This window comes from Chlamydotis macqueenii, chromosome 8, assembly GCF_036417535.1.
Source record: "Chlamydotis macqueenii isolate bChlMac1 chromosome 8, bChlMac1.mat, whole genome shotgun sequence".
Classification (NCBI taxonomy): domain Eukaryota; kingdom Metazoa; phylum Chordata; class Aves; order Otidiformes; family Otididae; genus Chlamydotis; species Chlamydotis macqueenii.
In genome coordinates, this window is record NC_141563.1 from 36,507,160 (window position 1) to 36,530,538 (window position 23,379).

Below are 23,379 nucleotides of genomic sequence, written 5' to 3' on the forward strand. Positions count from 1 at the left end.
TAGGGAAGGCGAAGGGTGGATGGCTGACGGCCTGCACCAGTCCCTGTTCCGTCAAGTTTTGGCACGTCCTTGGTGGAGAAACCTGTTTGACCGAACATGCCCTGGGATTTAGAGTGATGCTAGACACCAGCTAGTAATTATTGCAGGGCATATAACGAAGTTAATTTGCTTTCTGGAGTTAAAATAGCCGTATTCTCCTCTTGACGGGACTGGCGGGAGCACCTGTGGGGACCTGGGTGTGGGTGACCTTTCTCTAAGCTGCGACCACAGGAGCACCTTGTTAAATCACGCAGGCTGCGCTTCCTTTTTTTCCCTTCTTTTCCTTTTCCTTTTGCTTCTCCTTCTCCTTCTGCTTCTGCTTCTCCTTTTGCATCAGCTTCTCCTTTCTTTCCCTCTCCTCTGTCCTGCATCAGGATGTAAAATCAAACGGGTCTCAGCTGAGGCACAGCTGAGTTTGGCTGGATCTTCCGTGGGTCGGATTGTACGCGAGGATCCCGCAGAGAGGGCTTCTGCCGGCTGCTGAGATTTGGGCGCTTAGGCAGTAGCAGTCGAGGACTGGGAGATGTAAATGAAGGCTTCAATAAACATTAATTTAATAATAATGTAGTACGATGTTATAATTTAATATCTAAAATAATAATTTAAATAATATTGTTATTTGCAATAATAATCTGTCGTTCACATGGTTAACCAGAGGATCTCCCTTCTCCTCTTAATCTTTTTTTGTCATCCCTAATAACGACTACGATGATGGTAATCTGTAATAAATACAGAGCGTTACGTAATTAACAGGGGGTTGTCTTCAAGTCCTCTGGTGAATTCTAAGCAATAAAAACTCATAATGCATATCGTTACAATTCTAGAGAAATGTCTGTATCTGAACACACTGCACCCTTCCTCTTATTTCCAAGCCTTTCTCCGAGCGCGGAGCCTGGGAGCGAGCTCGCAGACATTTCCTAAAGCAGAGTTTTCGGTGCCTGCGAGCGGTTTCGTGCACCAGGATAAACATTTGCACGTTCCCATACAAGGACATGAGGACTTCACAAGCCCCAGCTCACCTAGGAGCCGGAGCGGAGCTCGGTTCTCCAAACCTGATCATTGACCGTTTGTTTCCCTGTCGCTGGTGGGAAGCCTCTTCCCCCGTAATACTTAATGTTTTAATCTTTTTTTTCTTCGTATAAGTGTTTGTCTGCTTCTGGTTTTGTTGAATTTTACCGGTTTGCTAAACGCCGGGGGAACGTTTCGGTGCCTGCCCGTCGCCACGTTGTGCGTGCTGGATTTGGGAACGGATCCAGCGTGAAAAGCCTTTCCAAGGCAAAAGTGAGCAACTGCTCTTACTCGTTTCACTTTTAAATGAACAGATTTGAGTCTGAGTGGCTGCTGAGGTTAAGATAGAGCAGTAATCATGGGGGTTTTTATCAAATCAACTGGAACGACTGGAAAATGGGCGATAGGGTGACCTCGGCGGCCGTCCCTCGAGTCTCGGGCGAATCGCTGAGCGCAGAGTGCTTGGCCTCAAATGTTGAAGAAGATTACAATTATAAATAGCTGCAATTTATTGCAGCCAGGACGCAATTAAAAGTAAATAACCCGGGAGATGACTTACTGGCCCTGTAAACAAGCGGCTTTGCGTGTGGAAGGGGATGTACTGCGCTAGAGGCTGCTGTACGCTGCGGTGCCCTGCGTTTTAACCTTCATTGTAAAAGTTTCTTTCTGATTTTTCAGCAGCCCTTTTTGCCAAAGACCGTGAGGGGTTTTTCGAATCATAAACTCTACGTGCCTGAGGTTTACGGGCGAAGTTGCAATCCTTTAGAAATGCCACTGTTTATTTCCTTTGCAGAATTAGGCATTACGTCTTTTACCAGGACAGTCAGCCCACAATTTGATCTTTTAGGAGTTGAGGAGAGCTGAGTTTGGGAAGATGTCTGCAAATATTTCTATTCGATGCTTCTTGCCTGACGGACTGGACGCTGTTCACAGGACAGAAACCCGTGGGTGACGTGAGCCTGCTAGATCATGGAAACCTTGATTCTCGGCACCTGCAATGTTCTACTGAGCAAAGAGGAGAACTGCACCTCCTCTCCAGCTTTTTAAACTCCCCTGTTTGGGATCTGGTGTTTGGGCCACTCTTTAAAACTTTTTAGCCTTGACACTTTCTGCCAGAAGCAAGACGTGCAAGCCGCCGTTCACTCCCGCAGCTGGGGGATGGGGGTCTCTGCCCCGCCATCCCGCCTCGCTGCCTCCCGGGGCGTTTGGAGAACAGGATGGGGAGCAGCGGCTTTGCGGGTTACGAGAGGAACTGGACGGCGCGGCTGCAGCTGCAGATAACAGCGGCCTCGTGCTCGGAGATAGCCCGGCGAGGGGCTGTGGCTCTGCGCCGCGGAGAAGCGTGGCACAGGCGGGGTCAGCGGGGGATGAGACGTCGTCAAATTAAGCCCGCTTCTCATCTGCAACACCTTGTAGGCCTTCTGGTGAAGTGTGCGTGCGTGCCTTACGCTGAACCACCCAGGAAGGAAGAGGATCTCCAAAACCTTTCGCTTTCCAGGTATTCCGGATGAAAAACAGCCTCAAGTCTGTGTTCATGACCGGCTCTCACCGTGAGAAACCATAGCGTGGCTAAGTCCGTAAACGGGAAAAAGCTGCTCGAAATGGGTTGAGTCACTTCTCTGGTGGGAGATGCTGTGTGCTCCGTCCTCTCAGAGAGACGAAAAAGAAATAGATGGCAAAAAAAAAAAAAAAAAAAAAAATGCAGTTGTTGCAAAATACTGGCACATAAATGAATTGTGTTTAAGTACGTTAGAGTGTTCCAAGCGCCAACGGAAAAATATTAAACGGCGTGCCGCTTCTGAAGGCTCGGCCAGTCTGTCCTCTGATGGACTGGCAGCAAACCAGGTCCTGTGACAAAATGTCACCTCAGGTCCTGCTAAGCGGCCGTCGGGATCAAAAGTTGTGCTCAAACACCACGTAATATGTAAAACCTGAAATTAACTCATTTTGTTAATTAGTTCTTTATTCTGTCTCGGAAATGACATCACGTAGGGCACTAGAAAAAATGACGGAAATGCCAGTTATAGTTTTACGGGTAAGCGCTTGGTTGTGCAACACCCAAATATAAACTGAAAGATGATACAGTTGAAGACGCGTCGTCGAGTATTCCAGGAGACCGTATCCCGAAACTGCGGGACTGCTGCCGTAAGTGACCGTGTGCGTGAGCTGTACCGAGAAGGTTACCGCAGCCTGCGAGCGGAGAAGGTTTAGCGGTGTTTCTGGCAGAGGGTGTTGCGCTCCTGATGTCAGCGGGACGCTCACGTTGGCTTCAGGGGAAGAACACGGCATGTAGCATCTCATGTGGTTTTATCCGTGGCTATTAACTATTAAGAAAGTCAGAAAATCTCTATTATTCCCTTCTAAGATCATTCCCACAAAAAGTTATTACCTCCAGAGAAGAGCAACTTCGAATGGGCTTTAAATCTGAGTGTTATTTTTGGAGAGCTGTGTCTTGCAACCCTTCACCAGGGACTCGGAGCGTGTATTTTAATTTTACACGCTGCTTTTCAAAAAGCCTGGTGCAAATTTAGCCTCGTCTGTGGAATCACAGCCGGTGCTTTCACAATTTATTGGTAAACAGTCACGAGAAGTTCGCAAACTGGGAGTTAGCAGGGGAGGGCTGGTTGGATACGAACTGGGGTCTCCCCAGTCTCAGACTGGGTCACGTAGGAAGTGGCTTAGGAGGCGGTTACGGAGTTTCTGCGAAGGGTTGAGCTGGGGCTGTCTTCCTTCTGTCGAAGGGGATAGTGTCTTTCCTTCTACTTGACTGCCTGATTTCTCAAAACTCCAGGAATGTGGTGTCTGTGACGTACTTGCTGGCCGAGCAAACGGAGATAAAACTCAGCAGGAGGCAGCGTCGGAGCCTCGTCATTTCCTTAAGGACACGAGTGAAAAAACAGATGAGTCAAACCCGAAAGACAGCAAAGAATTGAAGGAGCGCTGCCCAAGGATGCAGGTGGTGCTCCTGCCCTGGCTCTGAAAAGGTTTAGGTTTGTAGAAAAGGCCTGAGGAAGCGGTAATGCTCCTGTTTTCTCACCAGTAAGCCGGGCGGCAGCCTGAAGGGATGCCCACCACGGCCTTCTTTCGGGTGACCTCACTGAAACCAGGCGGAAAGGCAGCTCACGCGCGGCAGAACGCCAGTGGGAAGGACGGATAGCTTTGCACGACTGTCCAGATATACTCTGCTAAAAATTCTAAAAAAAAACCAAAACAAACATTCAGAATGTATAAAACCTTCATGGTATTTTTGTCCCATCTTCTAGAAACTAAGAATATTTTTCTTTTTTTAGAATTTAGAGCTGGGAGTAGCCTAGGACCAAACCCTCTTGCTCTATACCTAAGCCCTGAAGTTTCCTAATTTGCATCGTTCTCCTTAATTTGTAATATCTTTCCTTGTTTTTTTCTTTTCTTTTATTACACAAAACTCAGATTTCAAAGTAAGAGAATAGCCTGGACCCTTCCTCGGCGCTGGGGAAAATAATTCCCGCAATATCAGGTGTAGGTTTCTGCTCTCCGTCTGGCGTTGCTCCGCTGGTTCTTTCCGAGGTGAAGACTTGGAGTGGAGCGATGGGTCCCGCCACCCTCGCCTCGGGCGCGGCTGCAAATCCCCAAACGGCTGAAACGAGGGTCTGGGGAGGGCACAGCTCGCGCCGCCGTTCTGCGCCGCGGTCCTGCTGGGGAGAGGGCTCGGAGCCCTTGGAGGGGAACACCTCACCCTAACGCAGTTATTAATTAAATACAGGGATGACACAGTTCATTACTTAAACATGTGGTCAGCTCCTCTTCAGTTTGTCTGAGGAGATGATTTTTTTCCTGTTCCTAAAACCGTAATTTAGCCTGTGCGACTTTTATCAAGGCAAACGTTTTCTATTACGAGGAATTTAAGCCCTTCCAGGTCAGCTGGTGAACATGATCAAGTAGCTGATAGAGAATGTGCATGTCAGAAAGGAAAATACGCCCGGGTTCTGTGTGTTTTGGCTGTTTCCACCTGATTTTTGATATATGTATCGCAGAAGTATGCAAGAAGGAGCTTACTTGCCATGTTTGGAGCTGTGTGAGCACAGAAAGTGCGGCAAAGATGCCGATTTAGTGAATCTTTAGAGCGTGTCTGTGGCCAAGTGCTCCCAGCCGCACGGGGAGCGGGTGCTCCCAGCCGGTGTTGGGCGAGGAGGACACGTGTGGGACATACGTGTGCAGAGCGTGTGTTCTGTACGGCAGACACCTTGCCGGGCGTCTGTCGCAGCGATCCCGGCCTCCGCTGTCACTGCTACCTGCTCGGCCAGGGCCGTTAGAAATGCTGCATCCGGTAGCTTTGGGAGATTTATGGGGTAAGCGTATGGCACTGGTGTTACGAGAAGCAGTCACATTCACGGGGAGATTTCATGATTCACTCTGTCCGCTTATGTAAACCTTAACTTTGACGCCGAGAGCCGCTCAGAAGCACGTTTGTCCTGCAGGCAGGGTCACGGGGCAGAGCGGGGAGCAGGGGCTGGGGGGGCTGGGGCGCGGGACCTGTGGGCAGCACTGGGGAGCGGGACCAGTGGGGTGCAGGGCTGGGGGGTTTGGGGAGCGGGACCAGGTGGGTTTGGGGAGCGGGGGCTGGCAGGGTGCAGGGGTTGGAAGCAGGACCAGGTGGGACTGGGAGCAGGGATGGGCAAGGAGCAGGACCAGGAGGGATCAGGGAGGGGGGCTGGCAGGGTTGGGGAGGGGGACCAGATGTGGTTGGGGAGCAGAGGTGGTGGGGTTGAGGAGGAGGGCTCTTGGGGGGCAGGAACAGGCAGGGTTGAGGAGCAGAGGTGGTGGGGTTGGGGAGCAGGGGCTGTTGGGGAGCAGGACAAGGCAGGATTGGGGAGCAGGGGCTGGTGGGGAGTGGGCCCAAGTGGGGTTGGGGAGCAGAGCTGGTGGGGTTGGGGAGCAAGGGCTGTCGGGGTGCAGGGCCGTTAGCGAGTGGGGCTGGTGGGGCTGGGGACTGGACCCTTTTGGGGTGCAGGGCTGTTGGGGAGCAGGGCCATTGGGGTGCAGGGCCGATGGGGCTGGGGACTGGGGCTGTTGGGGTGCTGGGCTGTTTGGGCTGGTGCGTAGGGCTCTTGGGGAGCGGGGCTGTTGGGGTGCTGAGGTGTTGGGGTGCGGGGCCGGGCCGGTCCGGGGAGCGGGGCCGGCGCGGCACCGGCAGCCCGCGGGCGGGAGGCGGTGGGGGGGGGGGTCCCGGCGCCGCAGCCCTGCCCTGCCCGGGGGGTGCCCGGTTTCCCCGTCCCGCGGGGGCAGGGCGGGGGCGGAGGCGGGGCCGGCAGCGGGGCCGTGCCGGGAGCAGGGCGGCGGGCGGGGACTCGGTGACCGGCGGCCGGGGGAGAAGCGGCGGCGGGCGCATGATGAGGGAACGGCGCGGCGGCTGCGGCGGCCCCGCCATGGAGAGGCCGCCGCGCCAGACCGACTACGTGTCCGTCTGCCTCTTCGCAGAGGAACCCTACCAGAAACTGGCCATGGAGACGCTGGAGGAGCTCGACTGGTGCCTGGACCAGCTGGAGACCATCCAGACCTACCGCTCCGTCAGCGAGATGGCCTCCAACAAGGTGAGCCGGGCGCGGAGCGGGGGGGACGCGGCGGCCCTCGGGTCCCAGAGGGAAGGGAAAAAGAAAAAAAAATCCCCAAACCCCCCCCAAGTTACTCCCGGGGAATGGGGTACACGAGCCATCCTTAGCGCAGGGCTCCTTCTGGAGTGAAAGAGGGGTTGGGGCAGCGCCCGTCCCTTCGGAGCCCAGAAGCGCCCGCGTCGAACAAATTATCCCTTCGAAAGTCACCGCTCGTCCTTGCTGCCTGTCCGTAACGATGGCAAACGCTAAACATTGTGGTACGTGCTTTTACTGCTCTTTTGTCCTTTGGTAAGCGTCTAATTTTGGGCTTTTTTCACGCGGCGGGCTCGACACCGCTTGCTGGCAGATGAGAGGAGGGTGTGAGGTCGAAGCCAGGACCTTCTTCTTTTTCTCCTTCTTTTTCTCCTTTTTCTTTTCTCCTTTTTCTTTTCTCCTTTTTCTTTTCTCCTTTTTCTTTTCTCCTTTTTCTTTTCTCCTTCTTTTTCTCCTTTTTCTTCTCATCTTTTCAGTTTTTAACACGCCGTGAGCGAAAGGGGCGTTTTGAGTGTTTTCCTGCGAGCAATACGGTGGTCGGATAAAGCCAGAGAAGCTCGCTGTGCTGAACATCGCAGGAGCGGGAGGGAGAGCGGAGTCCGAGGAGCATGCTGAGAAGCAGCAGGGAGGAAGGGAAGCCAAACACGAGCTCTTTGTGCAACTTTTGGAAGCTGATGTTCCCCCCGTCCCGTGCTGGAGCCGGGCTCCCTGTCCTGCCCAGCCTCAGCATCGCAGCGCTGCTCCGCTCCCGCATCTCCCCGTGCTGCAGGACGGGGCCGCTCCCTGCCCCGTGCCCTGGTCCGTTTTTCAAGCGCATTTTCTGCACCCAGGCTTTTATGCAGCGTTGTCAGCCAGGGCTTGTCCGATGGAGCCGGTCACGCAGTCCCAGGCTGAGTTTGGGCTCCGTCTTTGGGCCGAGGACCCCAAAGGCATCCCTGCCTTTGACCAGTTGCCATGGTTATAGCCAGTTCTGAGTGGTACTGCAGGAACCCCGTGTTATTAGCTGGGGTTTTTTTAACTCTTTGGAAATCAATGAGATCTGAAATGCTGAATCATAAACTGGTTTTATGGAAAAAGTTGGGCAAAGAAGTCCCGTGTTATTTCGGCTTCCTCCTCTGTTCATGATTACCACGACGTGCAGGGGCAAAGGAAGCAATAAAAGTTTTATAGACAGAGCTTTCAAGAAAGGATTTTTTTTTTTCTTTTAAAGTTTGTGTTGAGGGAGGCCAGGGTGAAAGCTGAGAAAGGTTTAGGCTGCGGAGAAGGCTGCGCCTCCGGTGTGGACGCTGATGCCTTTTGTTTTGAGATTTATTTTATTTTTTTTTTTACTGAGTGCCAAATCTGGACTCGTGAAGGTGAAAAACTAACTAAACTGCTTAGTGGGGTAATCAGAAGTTGTGAGTCCGCTGTGTGCAAACGGCTTACGGCTGGGTCAAGCAAAAGGTTTCCGAAACTTGGTTCTTTCACAACCAGCTTTCTGACACGTCTGGCTTTTTTGGTCGACTTCCAGTATCGTTTGCATCTGTGAAAGAAAAGCAGAAAATGGCCTCACACCTCACTTTCCTGTCCTCATCAGCGGTGAACACTGACACAAATTAGTTTGGGGGTTTGTGGTTTTCGGGGTTTGGTGGCAGGCATGCGATCTGCAGAGCGATCTCCAAGGGCGAGAAGCCGTTGGATCAGAGGCGCGCATCTTCGGAGGAGGCTGCACCGGTCCTTCGCTGGGCAGGTTTTCCCTTCGCCGAGGATCCCGCTGAGCTGCCAGCTTGGGTCAAAGGCATTTTACATTTGTCACCGGTAAATAGCAAAACAGTCAGATGTTTTGAAAACAGGATGCTTGGGCTCCGCAGTATTAAAGAAAAACGGAAAGAGAAGCAGTCTAGATAGGAAGAAAGCAAATAGACTCAGCGTGCTCCCCAGCGCGAGAGCGGTAGAAGCGGTGACCTATCTTCCTGACCTCCGCTCTCGCCGAGTTCCTGGCCCCGCGCCACCCAAGCCAAACTACGTCAGTCGAGACTGATAGTAGGCATGGCACAGCTGTTGCAAGTGTGACTCGAATTTCCTGTCTCCTTCCTGACAGACGTAGTTTAGAAAATCCAGAGTTGCAACAACAGCAGGCAGAGGGAGGGAGGAGGATCTCGGCATACGTGTTGGCGGGGCGATTCTCAGAAGTCCTGCACCGAAAAGGAATGGCTGGGGGGGAAGCGCCGTGCGGGACGGCATCCTGGCTATAAGCTGATGGTTTTCGGAAAGCAGCAGTTAAAACATGTGCGTATTCTTTTTTAAGATGTGAGTTAATTACAGGAGGAGCGAGGAAACGAGCAGCTAAGCTGACTGTGAGCTAACGAGCCTGGTTGCGCTGACATCGGTGTGAGCCGAGGGAGCCGTGCCGCTTGCACAGCGGGACCCCGCGGTCCTGCGGGCGGGGATCGCACGTAAAGCTGGCAAAGAGGGGAGCTCTGGCGTCGGTGCCCGCGGGTCCTGACGCATTACCAGAGCTGTGCCTGGTCCGCAAACCGGCCCCCACCCCTTGCTGCTCCGGCCACAAGCTTCTGCTAGAGAACAACTGACCGTGCACAGTGCCCTTAACTTTCCAAATTGGAGAAAGAACGACCTGGTCGCAGGGAATGCGACCGGCACGAAGGGAATTTGTTTTCTTAACGTTATACCGATCTTTTGGTGTGAGCAGAGCGTGGCACTGCGGCTTTGCAGTGAGACAAAATTACCTGTAAACTCTGTAGGCACTCGGTGCTGCCAGTAAAGAAGCTGACCACACATATTGACGTTACTTTAACACCTCTATATTTTCTTTTCCTTCCTGCATTTATCACCCTATCCAGCTTCCCGCTCAGGCAGCTGCTGTGTCTCAGAAGGATTCATGAGTCACGGGCCTGCTGATAACAAGGGGTATTTTCTCGCTCGGTGGCCCCCCTGTAACAAGTGTTTGGCATCAGGCAGCTGTCTGCAGCCCCGCTTCTCTGGCAGATAGAAGTGCGGGACCCCGTCAGCTCTCTTCCCTAATATAGCATTTGGGATCTGGGGGAGGACAGCCCCCGAATCAGAAAAAACGGCAAGTATTTTTCCCAGCTGACGTGCTGCTCCTGCCGGCTCCAAGTTTTCGTGGGGCTGTGACATCACAGAAATGAGGGATGGAGAAGATGTGTTATTTCTCAAGAGCCGCCTGCCCGTCCGAGCAGGAAACAGCCCAGGTCGCACGTGAAGTGTCGATATCTGAACGGACCTAAGCAGCTCCTTACCCTCTCCTTAAATTAGACCAGTCTTATGTAGAGCTTTTCGCAGTCTGTGGAACGAACGGACAGATAACATCACCTGCGCTCTGTGGGGATATTCTGATTTTGAGCAGACAGAGGTGTTGCCATCAGGGTGCCTGCCTTGTGCTCTTGCAACTTCGCTTCTCTCCCCAGACTGCTCCCTGGGTGACCCTTCCCCGCCAGCACTGCCCGTGCGGCTACAAACACTGCAGAGTAAAATCCTTAAACTCTCCTCTTTCAGCTCTTCAAGACGTCTCCGTCCCTGCCGAGCGCTGAATAACGTGACTCAGGTCTTGCCACCCGAGGCTGTTTTCGGGCAGCGGAGGGGCACCGCGCTCCTATCTCGGTTGCTTGTGAGCCAGAAGGCGCCAAGATAAACAGAACTGATTTCGCGTTGCTTGGATTTCAAAGGGCATTTCGGGCAGAAAAGGGGAGCAAGGCCGCACCTAGCTTTCGGGAGACGGTGGCTAAATAAACATCTGGACGCTAATGTAAACCGTGGAGGTCCGTGGTGGAGGTCGAGCGCGGCGCGGGCCAAGTGCCAGCGGCGTATGTGCCGGGCTGCACAGCCTCCGCGCTCGCTCGCCTGTCTTCTGCCGGTGCCTCGGCCCCGAGTCTTGTCCCCTTCGTACGTGATGTTTCCCTTAAGTGGTGCCGAGCTGTTTAGTCTTTCGCTTGCTTTTGCTGCAACTTCCTTTGTTTAATATGCTTTAAAATAGCCGAGCGCCGCACAAAGGGAGGCTTGTTCGCTTCTGCGGCAGCCAGCGAAACAAAGAGACTTCCACGTCTCCTGTTTTTACAAGCCGGGATGAATCACCGAGCTCTGCACGCGGCTCCCCAGCCGCACGCCGGTATTCCCCTCGCCCGGGGACTTGCGTTACGGAAACTGGGATCCGCAGCGCAGCGCTTGGGAGAGCTCTCCGCCCCTGGCATTGCTCCGCTGCGGAGCCCGCAGCAGCCCTAAGGTTGAGTTTGACGTCGGCGTGCTCCGCGGCCGTTAACTGTTTCGTAGACGTACAGCTGCTGCCTGCGGAGATGATCGTTACGCTCGATGAGAACTGCGGTAGGAGCTGTTTATACCTGAGGTTGGGAGCGTTCACTCCAGCTGTCCGTTCTCCGGTGGCGTTTTATTTGTGTCGAGGATGTCCTTGTTCTAGAGGACAGGGCGCTGTATCCCCGAAGGCAAAGCTGCCTGTGATACGGGAGCCAGGTTTTTTAGCAGGGACGCTTGGGACGGGTGAACACCAGGTTCCAGTGACGCCCGTGGGGTGAGGAGGAGCCGGCTCTGCCCCAGGCTGTGACACCCCTCAACGTTCCTCAGGGATGTGCAAGCCTCGGGGAGCTGGGTCTGAGTCACCTCCGTGTCCCATCACCATCGTTAATGGACTTGAGGGGAGCGGTCTCTGTGTCCGTCCTGTCCCTCCCCCCTTGCTCTTTGGCCGCTAAAATAAATCATTCTGATTACGTCAATTATGTCACAAGAGTGGGGTGGAATAGTGGGGCCATATGTGGGCTGGATTATTTAACAATCTAACATTTCATTCTTGCAAGCCCTCTGGGCTGTCGCTTCCAGAGATCCTAGTCAAACTGATTGGAATATTAAAAAAAAAAAAAAAATATTGAAGAGCTGAACTGCCGTCTGTGGCAAGTGCTGGTACAGTATGAGGAGGGGTGGGAAAAGCCTACACGACGGCGATCCCACGGCCGCGCACCGTACAGATGTGCTGCTGGTGCACATCTGGGTAGCCACAGCAGACGTGAAGGCTTTGGGGTCTGAATTTGGGTTCAAATCCGTCTTCCCAGGAGCCGTTCTGGGGAGCTGCCATCCTCTGGGATGCGGTGGTGCCCAGGACGTCCCAGCCTGTCCTTCAAACGTGTCTGCTCCTACTTGGATGTGCCGGGTTTTAAAGTTCTGCATTCTCAGACTTTTACGTTATAACGCATGAGGGTGGGGCTTAAATAAATAATAGCTCGGAGGCAGGTTCGGAATGAATCAGGATTCGAGGGCAGGGCTGGAGAGTGACTAACTGCTGGGAGCAGTGACCTTGCTGGAAGTGATGCGAGGATACTGGCGACACACGAAATCGCAGGGGAGAAGCATCGCTTGGGATGGGAGCGGGCTGGGAAGCGTTTCAAAGCAGGATTTAATCCTGGGAGTGCTGCTGATCCCGACCCTGATTTTGTGGAGCGGGCCAGTTTCCACAGCCTGACTCCAGGCTCCTGGTTTTTCACCCAGGTGCACAGCAACTGCTCTCAGCGGGGCAGCTGGTGATTGAAATGTTTGCGCGAAGTGAAGCTTGACTGGAAGATGCTGTGTTCCCGAAGCCACAACGTGTGTTGGTGCGCAGGCTCATCCCCCACAGCTCGCGGAGGAAGAGATTCTTCTGATTAAGCCTTTGCTCCGCGTTTAAAGCAAACAAACGAGCGGTGCCTCACCTTCCTGCTGGTTCAGCACAGCTGGGCAAACGCTACCTAAAAATTATTCTGCAAATCGTTTGCCTATCTCTAGGCAAGAAGGATTTTTTATTGAAATATATTTACATTAATTAGTGTATTCCATATGGTTTGGGTGCTTGCGTTAGGCTCGTTTTCATTTTGGCAGGGCCGGCTGCTGCGGTTTTTGGGGAGGATACCGCACTGTAGAGCTGCGCTGGCGTCTTCCGCAGGACTCGCTCTTTATCCTGTGTTTTCTGAAGCAAACAGATTTCTGTCGATTAAAAGTTGCCAGAGGTTTTCTCAATATGGGCATCTTGGGAAAGTCATCTCAGGGCACAAAGTCATTTGAATTTTCCAAAGCCTGTCCTCCTACTCAGGTAAAACCCCCGCTGGATTTGCCTAAATGGTGGCTGCGGAGCCTGACTCCAATTTAAATTAAATTTAAATTGCTGCTTCATGCGATTAACAAAATCCTATGTTCAACTGTATTGCTCTCTTGTCAAATGACAAATGTGCTTCCTTCTCGGTTGTTTTGGTTTTGGTGTTGTTTTTTTTTTCTTTTCTGAAGATTGGCAATATAATCCAGGGACGTTTCACCTGAACGTCCGGCATCTCCTCTTGGTCGCCCCGAGCCCAGGGACGCCTCTGCGCAGAGGCGAGCGGCTGGGGAGCCTCTCTGCTTTGCGGGCTCTCTTTCCGGAGTCGTTTGGCTTCCTTCGGCGCTCGAGGCTTCGTCGGTGTGGTTTGCATGGGTGTGACTGACAGAAGATGTTGGTCTGAGATCTGCAGCCTTCCGGAGCGCTCTCTGCTCTCGAGGCCACAGATGTTGTCAGCTGCATTGGTTCTTCTCATCAACTTTATCTCAACAAACAAGCTGCTGTAGGTTTTAATTTTGCTGCTGCTTCCTAGCCTGCAGCTTGGGCTGGTGCTCCTCATCGCTTCTTCCTGATTTTCCTCCTGCAGTGAACACGATAATTTTTTTTTTTTTCCACCTGGTAAAGCTATAAAAATGATTTTGCAGTGTAAGTGCTTTTGCTGGTTTTCTTGACTCACCTCTTGTTTGAGGAGGGACAAAAAGCAACGCTGGGGTGAAGAACCGGTGTGAACGCTCGCCACGCTGCGCTGGGCTGCTCTGGAAAAGGTGGAAATTCCCGGGAGTTAACCCTGGCCTGGACTGTGCCATCTGTGCGGTCTTTCCTCCCGACGGCGCGGTTGGGTTTGTGTTACAAAAGGCACCTTTCGGTGATGGAGACAAGAGTGCCGTTCCCGCGGGATCGCTGCTGAGCTTCTGGCTGGTTGAGAGCTCTCGCCGTGTGCGCTTTGGTCCTCACTGGCGAGGAAATCCGTACAAAATAGAACAAGCCGACACGTAGAGACCAGGTAGAGTTGCCCCTCTCAGTTGGCTGGAAGAGAGCTGTTCTTAAGCGTAGGAAGAGCATTTGGGATGAAGCAGAAACCCACCTTGGGTTCCTCAGCCACAGGCGCTGGAGGAGGTGGCATGCCAGCAGATTTGGCCCTGCGGGGTACGGCAGGCGTTTCCCCCACATGCCAACAAAAACTCGGGCGGGCACACCTTGCAAACACAACACACTCATTTTCAGGAAAGCAAACGGGGTGGTTTCTCCATGACCTTACCAATTCCCCGGCACCAAGTGGAGGGTTTTTTTTTCTTCTGCCTTACCAGTTCCCAACAAGTGAGTAAGATGCCCCGAGCCTGCTTTTAAATAAGGAAATTCAGCATCATTTCTAAGCAGTGCTAACTCACAGGGCTTTCCTCGGGCAGGATCCAATAGGGAGTTTTTCCTTCCCGGCATTTGAACACGATTTGCATATTTCAAGTTTCGTTTGCGTGGAAATGAGCTGGAAACGTACGGGTGCTAACGCTCCTGCTTCAGGTTCCGCCTCATCGCTTTTGAAGCCCCGCGTTGCGTAAATGCGTCCCACCCGAGGGAGGTCCCGCAGCTTTCAGAAATGCTAAACTCAACGGGTAAAATCTGAATATTGTTCCGTCTGCATCAGATAGGCGTTATCGCTTTCATGAGCAGCCACATCCTGATTTATGGCAACGCGCTGTTTATTTATCAACGTTTACATTGTGGATTTCTAAATTATTCTAATAGCATAAGGCCAACAAGTTGGTCATGATGTTACTCCTTTAAAGTCTTCCTTTGAACTTAGGTATAAATCAACTCCCCTTTGATGTGAAATTGGAGATTTCATAACCGTGTGTTTACTTTTTGGTTTAAAAAATAAGCTGAAGGGAAAACAAAAAACCCCAAAAAACCAAATAGTACTTTGTATCTCATTAAAAAATAGTTTCTAGCGCGTTAGAAAGTGTATTGTTTTAGGAAACAAGAACTAGGAAGAGGTGCAAAAGCATTTGGTATTTTTAATGGCTGATAGCTGACTGCAACCATTCTGCTTTTCTTCAGGCACTGGAATACGCAGCCTTTCTCCTTTCCTGCCGATTGGTGTGAAACGGGCTCATTTTTTTCTGTAAAGATTTAAATGCGCCTTCCCATCATCCCTCATGTGAGCGCTTAAAAAGAGAAATCGATAGAAATTACCAAGTAACAAGGACGGCTGCAGAGTTGTTTCTGTAAGTGATGTAACATCAGGCGAGCACAGATAAGCGGTCAGGTTACCGCTCCTGTCAGTTACAGAATTTTAACTCTTTTGACTTGCAAACTTTTTAAGAAGCAGCAAAAGAAATGCTCCAGCGCTCCAGAAACAGCAGGTTTTCCAAATGTAGTTTGGGGGAAAAAAAGACAGATGGAAGAAAAATTAGCTTTCTGAGAGTTACAAGGTGCTGGCGTGCCGGAGATCCGCTTCCCTGCCTGTCCCGGGAATGAGCGGGGTCGGTGCTGACTGCTGTCGCGGGATGCCCGGGATCACGCCCTGTGAGCCTCGCGCTGCCTGCGCTCGGGGACATCCTGACTCCCAGAGCTTTGTCTGCCTAAGGGTTGGGTGTCTGCGATGCGGGAACCGGGTATCCGTGTCAGGAAGGGAGACCTTGATAGTCACAAATATTTCTTCTAGCTTCTCAAACACAGGCAATGAGATGAATCTTTTTAAATTTTAATTTTTTTTTTTTTAAAAAATCTGCAGTAGCAGATGATGAGTGTCGCATCCACTCCCTTCGAGCAACCAGAGGTCCAGACAAAAGCGTTACACGTTTGCTGTTTGACCTGGTTGCCGTATACACGCATGAGTAATTTCCCTCCTGCGTGTAAATAATTTCCGGCCGGACACTCGTTCCTACTCCGTCACACGGCCAGGTGAGTGTCAGCTCTTCCCAGATCCCGGTGCTGGGCGTCCAAATTATTCCCAGGAGAGGAGCTGTTGAAATGAATGGAGTTACACCGAAGTTTAATTGCGCCTCTGGAACTGAAGTCATTTATCCGGGTAATTAAGCGGAGAAGGATTCAGCCCAGCTGCCTTTGCGTGGAAATCAAAGGCAAAACTAACCCTGGTACCACAAATCCTTTTGTTCTGAGGGTTTCTAGGAGTGGTGGAAGAGCGAGGGATGTAGTGTTTGCGTCAGAAGGGTGGGTCGCCGGGAACAGAGTTTATAAACATTTTTAGGCGCTGGAGATCTGCACCGAGATTCCTCCATCAAAGTGCGGGGTGGGACCCCGCTCTCCCGAGGTTCTCCGGGAGCCCCGCAGCGTCTTCGCAGCTCTTTTATCTCAAAATTGCCCTCAGCTCCTGCAAATGACTGAAACTTTGTTAAGCTGCCTCTTTGCATAAGGACTCTTGGCCTCAGGGAACCCCAGCTGGTATAAATCGACTTCAAAGGATTTCCATCAGCAGCAGATCCATCCTCCTGCCTTTATTCTCCCTGTCAAGCGCCACGAACACCTCTGATGCCCTGCTCCGAAGGAGAACAGGAATAACTGCAGGACTGGCTATCGCCGGAACCGGCGTGGGGCTGGCGAGGCCCAGAAGTGCGTGTGTGTGCCTCTGCGTGGCTCTCGCTGACTTTCCTAGGAAAGGAAGGGAGTCGTTTCTTCTGTAAAGAGCCAGAAAGGTGGGATTTTCCACGCTGAAGCACCGGGGAGGTTTCCCACAGCGTGGCTGGATGCTGCCCTGGATTCCACCCCACGTTGCATGTGGTGGCTTCAGAGCCAGCGTGCTCCGGCTTCTAAATCTGGCAAATCCCGTCGTAAATTAGGCCAAATTTTCTTCCTCTGAAAGCGTTTGGTTAGGATGGGGTGAAGGACCAGCTGCCAAGTGACTGACAGCGTTGCCACACAGCCGGTGCCGATGCCACCGCACGCCCGCGGTGGTCCCCAGGGGGCCAGCGCTCAGCCCCACGCTGCGGCTGGAGAAGTAAAAGCAGGCAGCGCAGAAAGAAGACGTGAGCGGCCAGGGTGAGGCGTGGGCGGGCGAGAGGGGAACCGTGAGGGAACTTTCCCAACGGTAATCAAGGAAATTACCGCCCGCACGCACGACTGGAAAGCTGGGAAGAAACTATCTCTACCAGAAGGGACACGAAAAAGGGTCACTGCTGGTAATCAAAGAGTGATTCAGTTTCTGGGAGACTTAATTTGGTTCAGATGACTTCTGCAGATACTTCGGAGCGTGCAAAATAGGAAAACTCCACGCGATGCACTGGCTTTTTCTCACACAGCCCTCCAGATGGTTTCAGACCCCCGTGACTTGCTGGGAAGGTCAGCCATCCCACCATGTGTGTTGGTTATTAAAAATTTCAGCTGAGGCTTCGTCTCTCTGACGTTATCGTCTCTCTTTTCATCAGTGGAATGTGTTAATTGCACGGTCCTGTGATCGGAGTTTGGGCTAGAGGGAAGGCAGCCCCAAGCCTGTTTCCTGATTTTACTTCTTTTTAAGGAAAACCCCTCTCGAGTCAGGGTGGACATCCCCTCCCGCGCACATCCTCGTGTTGCGCGCATGTGTGTTCTTACGTGTGCCTCTGTTCCCATCTGCGCAGCGAGGTTATCGGTGCTTATTTCCTTTGTGAAAGGCACCGAGACGATTATTAATTATGAAAATAACAGCATGCATCCACGTGTTGCTGATAGGCATCATCGTAATTGCTGAGCTGAGGACCATGCGGCGCTCGCGTGCGAGCTCTTTAAAGCAGACATCACTTCTGTTTGCTTCATGGCAGAGCAGTTGCTATTTTCTCATCGCTAGCCTGCAATCTGTTTGTTTTACCCTTTGCTGTCAAATCGATTTTGCGAAGATGGGATGGCTGCGGAGCTTTGCGCATGGCATCGGTCATCGATCCGTGCGGAGAGGCAGCGGCGTGCTTTCTCCCCGCAGGCACCGCAGGCAAATGGCAAAGCCATTCAGAGGGAGCGGCATCGCTCCAGAGCATCCTGACAGCAAGGGAAGCTCGGGGAAAAAAAATCCCAACCCTCCACGAGCAGCAAAGGCACGGCATGCCGTCAGCGTGCCTCGGTTCGTGCTGGGCTGTGGAGTTTTTAAAAGGGGGTGATGGTGGTGTTAAGTAAATCCTGCTCAGGTGCCAGCATCGTTTGGGTGGGAAATTGCAATAAAATCTGCAAAGCTCTGGGTTTCTTGGCTGGGTTGGGCACCCGCCGTCCTTTCAGCAGCGCTGTGGTGCCACTGCCTGCCTTTATAAAAGGTTGCTTGGTTGAAAATCTGGAGAAGGGAGCAAGGCTAAGGCTGTTGGAGGAGATGAAGGGGACGGATTTCTGGTTAGAGAGCAGGTAGGAGAATCCCAAGGTCTTTGATCTGTGCCCATCTCTGCTGCGGATGGCCGGGGTGACCTTGTGGAGGCCATTTAGTAGCTCTGTGCTTCTGTGGAAAGGCAGCAGCTACCCTTTGTACTTCATGAAGCCACTTGTGAGGTAAAGGCTTTTTTTTTTTTCCAAATGTTTGTCCACCGTTGGGATTATTTGGCTGAAAGGCATGATTGTATAGAAAACTCGACTGATTCAACGTCACTTCAAAGTTTTTTTTGTGTAATTATCTGATTATGGTGTTTTCCTTGTAAAGATAAAGGCCTCAATCCGCAGAAATGTTTCAGCACATGTTTCACTGTGAGTCTGCGGGAGCACTCACGTGTCGGCGGCTGGCGCTTGTGACTGGCGAAAATACGTCACTGTGAGGAATGAGCGGGTCAGGCTCTCCTCTCCTCCCACGGGCTTGCTCTCCCTCACTTTTGATTCTTCCTGCCACTCGTTCTCCGTCACTAAGGTTCCTCTTAGGCGTTTCAAAAAGGCTTTTGTCCCTCTTGGTTGGCGTGAAGTTGAGTGGAGACGCCATAAGCCAGAGCCTGTGCCTGTGACCCAGCGTTTTGGGGTGTCCTCTCGGGTGGCCGGCGTCCTTCGCACCCTGCTCCTGCCCATATCCCGTCAGGCAGTGTTTAAAGTGGTTGAGTAACCCAGAAAGTGAGGCGTTGCTGTGCGATATTCACGCTGGCAGGACGAGGCTGGTTGCTGCAAGAGATTGTGGTGGCGGAGTCCGAGCGGGTAGCACCCCATCTTTGCCCTGCGCCGTGGTGAAAGGGAAGTGGCATCGCCTTCCCACCTCTGACAATCATTAATTTAAGGCGAGAAGAAGCTGAGTTCACAGCTTCTCCTGCTCTGTGTGGTTCTTTGGGCCCGAAGGCTGAGAGAGATCCCGTCTGGTGGGTGCTAGGCCGCGGTTGGGCCGTGCCAGGCCAGCGAGGCGCCATTTTCCCGGTGCCCGGTGCTGCGCGTGGGCCTAAACCAAAACCATTTTAGCCCAGAGATTGCAGTTTTATTTTAGGAATCCTGGCCGCGTGTTGCAGCCAGCAATGGCCAAGGACGTCCTAGCGCATCGTCACACCGGCGGTGATTCCTTGCTGTGAGCTGTGTCACATACACAGCACAATGTGCTTTGCTTTTTGGTGCTAAAGGGCTACAGCTTCCTAATAAAGCGATTGCATCTCGGTTTGAAATAAAAAGGGATGGAATGAGTAAATCTTGAAATTGGGATTGTGAATATATTCTTGTAAGAAAGAATTTATTAATTGCAGACTGGCATTACAGATTTAAGGTTATGATTAATTTATACCTTTTACCTGGAAAGTATTTCCAGTTTGCAAAGGTACATTTTTTTTCTGCATTGCTACATTGTCCTTTACCGTGTAGGGGGAAAAAAAACTGGGATCACACTGAAAATGTGAAAAATTCTGCTTTTAAAAATCCATACTTGAACAGTTGCTTTGAAAATCCTTGGTCTCTGCAACGAGGAGGCTTAAAACAAAGCAGAAATGGAGAAGAGACTACTGTCTACTTTGGACTTGTTTAAATATGCAGGGAGCTTCCTCCATTTTAATCTTCCCTGTAAAAAGATGGCTGTGTTACTAAAGCTGGCAGCCCCTCCGAAACCGGCGTCGTTTTTTTGTGGTAGGTTCAGCTGAGCAAGGCTGATGCGGAGCGGGGACCCCCTTCAGCCAGGACGATTCATAATTCATAAGTGCTTCCAGCCATCCAGCTGAACACCCTGGGATTAGTTCGCGTTTCTTCGTGCAATCCCTGATTTCATTATTCTCTCCTGCGAGCAAATACACCCACGTTCAGCCCTCTGCGAAGATGCTGTGCCAAGCTTGGCTTTGTCTGGGATTAGCGACTGCCGGGCTTTGGGGGATCTCTGCCTTCAACGAACGCTGATTTTTTAATTTTTTTTTTTTAAATTGACGGGGGAAGGGGGGTGTCCGTGTGCCCGAGGAGCTCTCCTGTCTGACCGGCGATTTCTCCGTGAGGATTTGTGGACGGTGGCGTGGACTTTTCCAAAATGCCTGAGGCAAACTATCTCTTATCTGTATCTTGGGGTTATATTAAGGTGGGTTTAAATCCTGGAGCCTTATAAATGAGTGGGGGTTTGTGCTTTATTGCTTGGATGAAACCTCTGAAAGGAAAACTTGCTTTTAAAATGGTTATTTGTGTGTGCTGTATGGCAAGAGATAAACATATGTGTGTACTGTGCATGCGGCGTACATGTATGGAAATTTTTTTTTTCTCCTTTGAGAATTCACTGTTGTGGGATAAAATGATGCGGCAATGAAAATGTGCGATTAGAAAATCAGGATAATCATAGCATGTATATCTGGGTGGACAAATACAGGAATCCTACATTTTACTGGGATGATCTAAGCAGATCTTCAGATTTATGGCATATTTCTCCTCTTTTCTGTTCCGGACATATGCAATTGTCTTTTACTTGCATAATTCAAAATGGAGCAAACTGAGAACATTCAGAACAAAAGAAGGTTATGGGATGTGGAATTTAAAACCAATACAAGAATTTGATCGTTCAGAGAGATTACCTGAAACGCTATCTTCTCGTTTCTTACAGTAAAAACTAATAGGCATCTTTGGAGGAAATTATTTTTGTCGTTTAGTGTACTGAAAAGAAATAGCTAGTCATGATGATGCTGAGCAGTATCTAAATGAAACCGTATGTCGCTGACTCCGTTCCAAATACCTCCAGAATTTTGCTTTTAACATCTTGTTTGTGGACTCACTTGTGACAAAAGCTGTGTTAATTTGGAAAAGCAGTCAGAAAAATGCCATCTTTGTCTGTGTGCTCTTCCCCTCCCAGTTCAAGAGGATGCTGAACCGGGAGCTGACACACCTCTCCGAGATGAGCCGCTCCGGCAACCAGGTGTCTGAGTACATTTCCAACACTTTCCTGGGTAAGGCGTTGCATCCCAAGCTTTCCGGTGACTCAAAGATAATGATTAAGGGCAGCCTCATACCCACCAGTCGATACGTGTGCCCTGTTCTCCTTTGGGGCAGAGCGTTGTTTAACTGGTTTGATTTTTCACTTTCAAAATAATAACACAGTGTTTGAGTAAGTCTATCCACAAAAGCATTCCCTCTGCAAATTGAAAAAGATTTTTCTGTTCGGATTGAACTAAGCTATTGGTAGCTGCATTATGGAATATTTTATTTTCCTGTTGACCTTACGGAAAGGACAAGGTCACACAAGCCCAGCTGCATGCTCTTGTTTTTGCAACTGCTGCCTCATACAGCTGCGTCTTCCCCCTTGAGAGACAGGGCTCGGACAAGTAGGTTGAGCCCAGACATTTTACGTATTATATATTTGCTCATTTTGCACTGCAAGTCAGAATAAAGAGTACAGAGAATATTTTGCATGTCATTAGTTTTGTGGGATGCTATGAAAAATAGAGTTTTCAGCGTTTTCAAGCAGCTTTAGAATTTGTGACCATTTGCATACAAAACGAAGCTTAGTACAGGACCCTCGTACCCGCATCTCCGAGTCCGACAGCTTCACATGCTGAGTGTACGTGGGATGCCAGGGCTCGTGGGGGCCCCGTGCCCTGCGGTGAAGATGGCCCAGAACACGTTCGCTGTATGACACGCAATTATTTCCATTAAGGGATTTTAAAGTGATTTCAGTGGCCAGTTGGAACTGGAGCTACTGCCTGCGTTTAGGACACAGCATGTTGTTAATAATCCGTGTAAGTCTGTCGCTGCTTTGTAGGAATCCATTGGCCCTGGTCTTGTTCATCCCCATTCTGCCATTTCTCCCGTGTTGTGTAGCGGTGACGTCCTCGCCGTTTTGTGGCAGTTTGAGGGCCACTCAGCCACTTAGGGCCACGTCGATGCCGAGTGGTGCAGGCTCTCCAGACTGGGCCAGATTGTGACTTGATTGCTCATATTAAGAAGAAATGAGTAAACCTTTTAAAAGGATCTTAGAGGTTTTTTTAGGAAGTCATGCTGTTACATTTTTATGGGTGACTTTTTTCCCCCACTAAAATTTGGTTTAAAATTAAACGAACACACAAAATACCAGGAGTCTACAGCTGAGGAAGTTGAACAAACCAAAAACCAGAAATACGTGGATAGGACAGTCATTTATCTCCAAACAGCATTTGCTAGATGAGGATAACTTAGAGATATTAAAGCCAGATGACGTGACTTCGTTCAGCCTTTATTAAATGAGCCGAGGACGGCACCAAGAAGCGGTGTCCTCTGCAGAGGGGCCAGGCCTGCCGTCACCGCTTGGTCAGCGAGAGTGAGGACGCCAGCTTTAGATCCGTACGAAGGACCAAGATGGAGACCGGTGGTTTTATCCTCAGCCGCATCACGTAAACGGGGAGGTTTGTGCTGGCCTCTCAGCACGTGCCCTTTCCTACGCGGCAGGGGGTGTGGCTGCTGCCGCCACCGTGGGGCCATGATTTAACAAATTAGAGATTTCTGTTCAAGAATGCCCATTTTATGCTCCCTTAGTGTTAGTCATTGCCAGGGAGATTATAGAGAGGAAAGTCCTTCTGTTGTTCAGCAGAAGCACACAAGGGAGAGACCCATTGATGTCAGCTTGGCTGTTGCTGTGAATAACGGCTTCCTTCTTCATTGTGGTGTGGCAGGCACACTGGTGCCTCTTATTTCAGAGATTTTTAATTAAGCCAAGGCAAAAGTAACTAATGCCTAGCTGCCTGGTCCTTCCAGAGATCCTCAGAGATGCGAAGGTGCAAAGAGATTGTAGCAGCCTTTTCTAAAAGTTCATGAAAAAAAATATTAGCGTGCAGGTAATGAGCCACTGTATCCCCATTCCAATGCAGCAAATGAATCAGCTGTAAAGGCAGTAAGTAGCGTGTGTGGATAGATTTAGTCATCAAACACATCTCCACAGACAAGTTTGGTGCCCCCTTAACGTGCGCAAATATTGTTAATATCTCCGAGCGGGGCAATAGAAACATGGCCTGTGCGCTGGGTGTTATTCTGTACGTGTTTGTAAAGGGCAAACCTTTCATAAATCAGTGACACCAGGTTGTTACTGGATCGGTGTTTTAAGAGCAGGGGGTATGGAGATGGGTTTGGCCCCAGGACGTATCAATACAGTGAATGTGAACATAGATGCTTGTGTATAGAGGAAAAAAGCATTGTTTGAATTTACATATTATTGTCCTGAAAATAGCTCATAAAAATTAATTGGAACTACCCATAAGCAGAACTTGGTGCCCTTCAGGCACGGAGAGCTGGACGTGCGCTGTGTCCCCAAGCAATGCAGCTTGA

The 23,379-nt window shown here is 50.9% G+C and overlaps 1 protein-coding gene across 9 annotated transcripts in view; it reads left to right on the plus strand.

Annotated features, from left to right (window-relative positions):
* The window catches only part of PDE4B (phosphodiesterase 4B), a 189,618-nt gene that overhangs the window by 157,778 nt on the left and 8,461 nt on the right, over nt 1-23,379 (plus strand). For 4 of the 9 annotated variants that reach the window (XM_086753164.1, XM_086753165.1, XM_086753167.1 and 1 more), the window contains 2 exons: nt 6,505-6,617; nt 20,939-21,032. In XM_086753164.1, coding sequence (XP_086609290.1) covers nt 6,505-6,617; nt 20,939-21,032 — 207 coding nt within the window. Of the gene's footprint in view, nt 1-3,056; nt 3,193-3,838; nt 4,087-4,755; nt 5,376-6,504; nt 6,618-8,333; nt 8,940-10,985; nt 11,007-19,949; nt 20,180-20,938; nt 21,033-23,379 lie in introns of those variants that run through there. The other 5 variants (XM_086753169.1, XM_086753168.1, XM_086753170.1 and 2 more) reach the window with 5 other exon arrangements.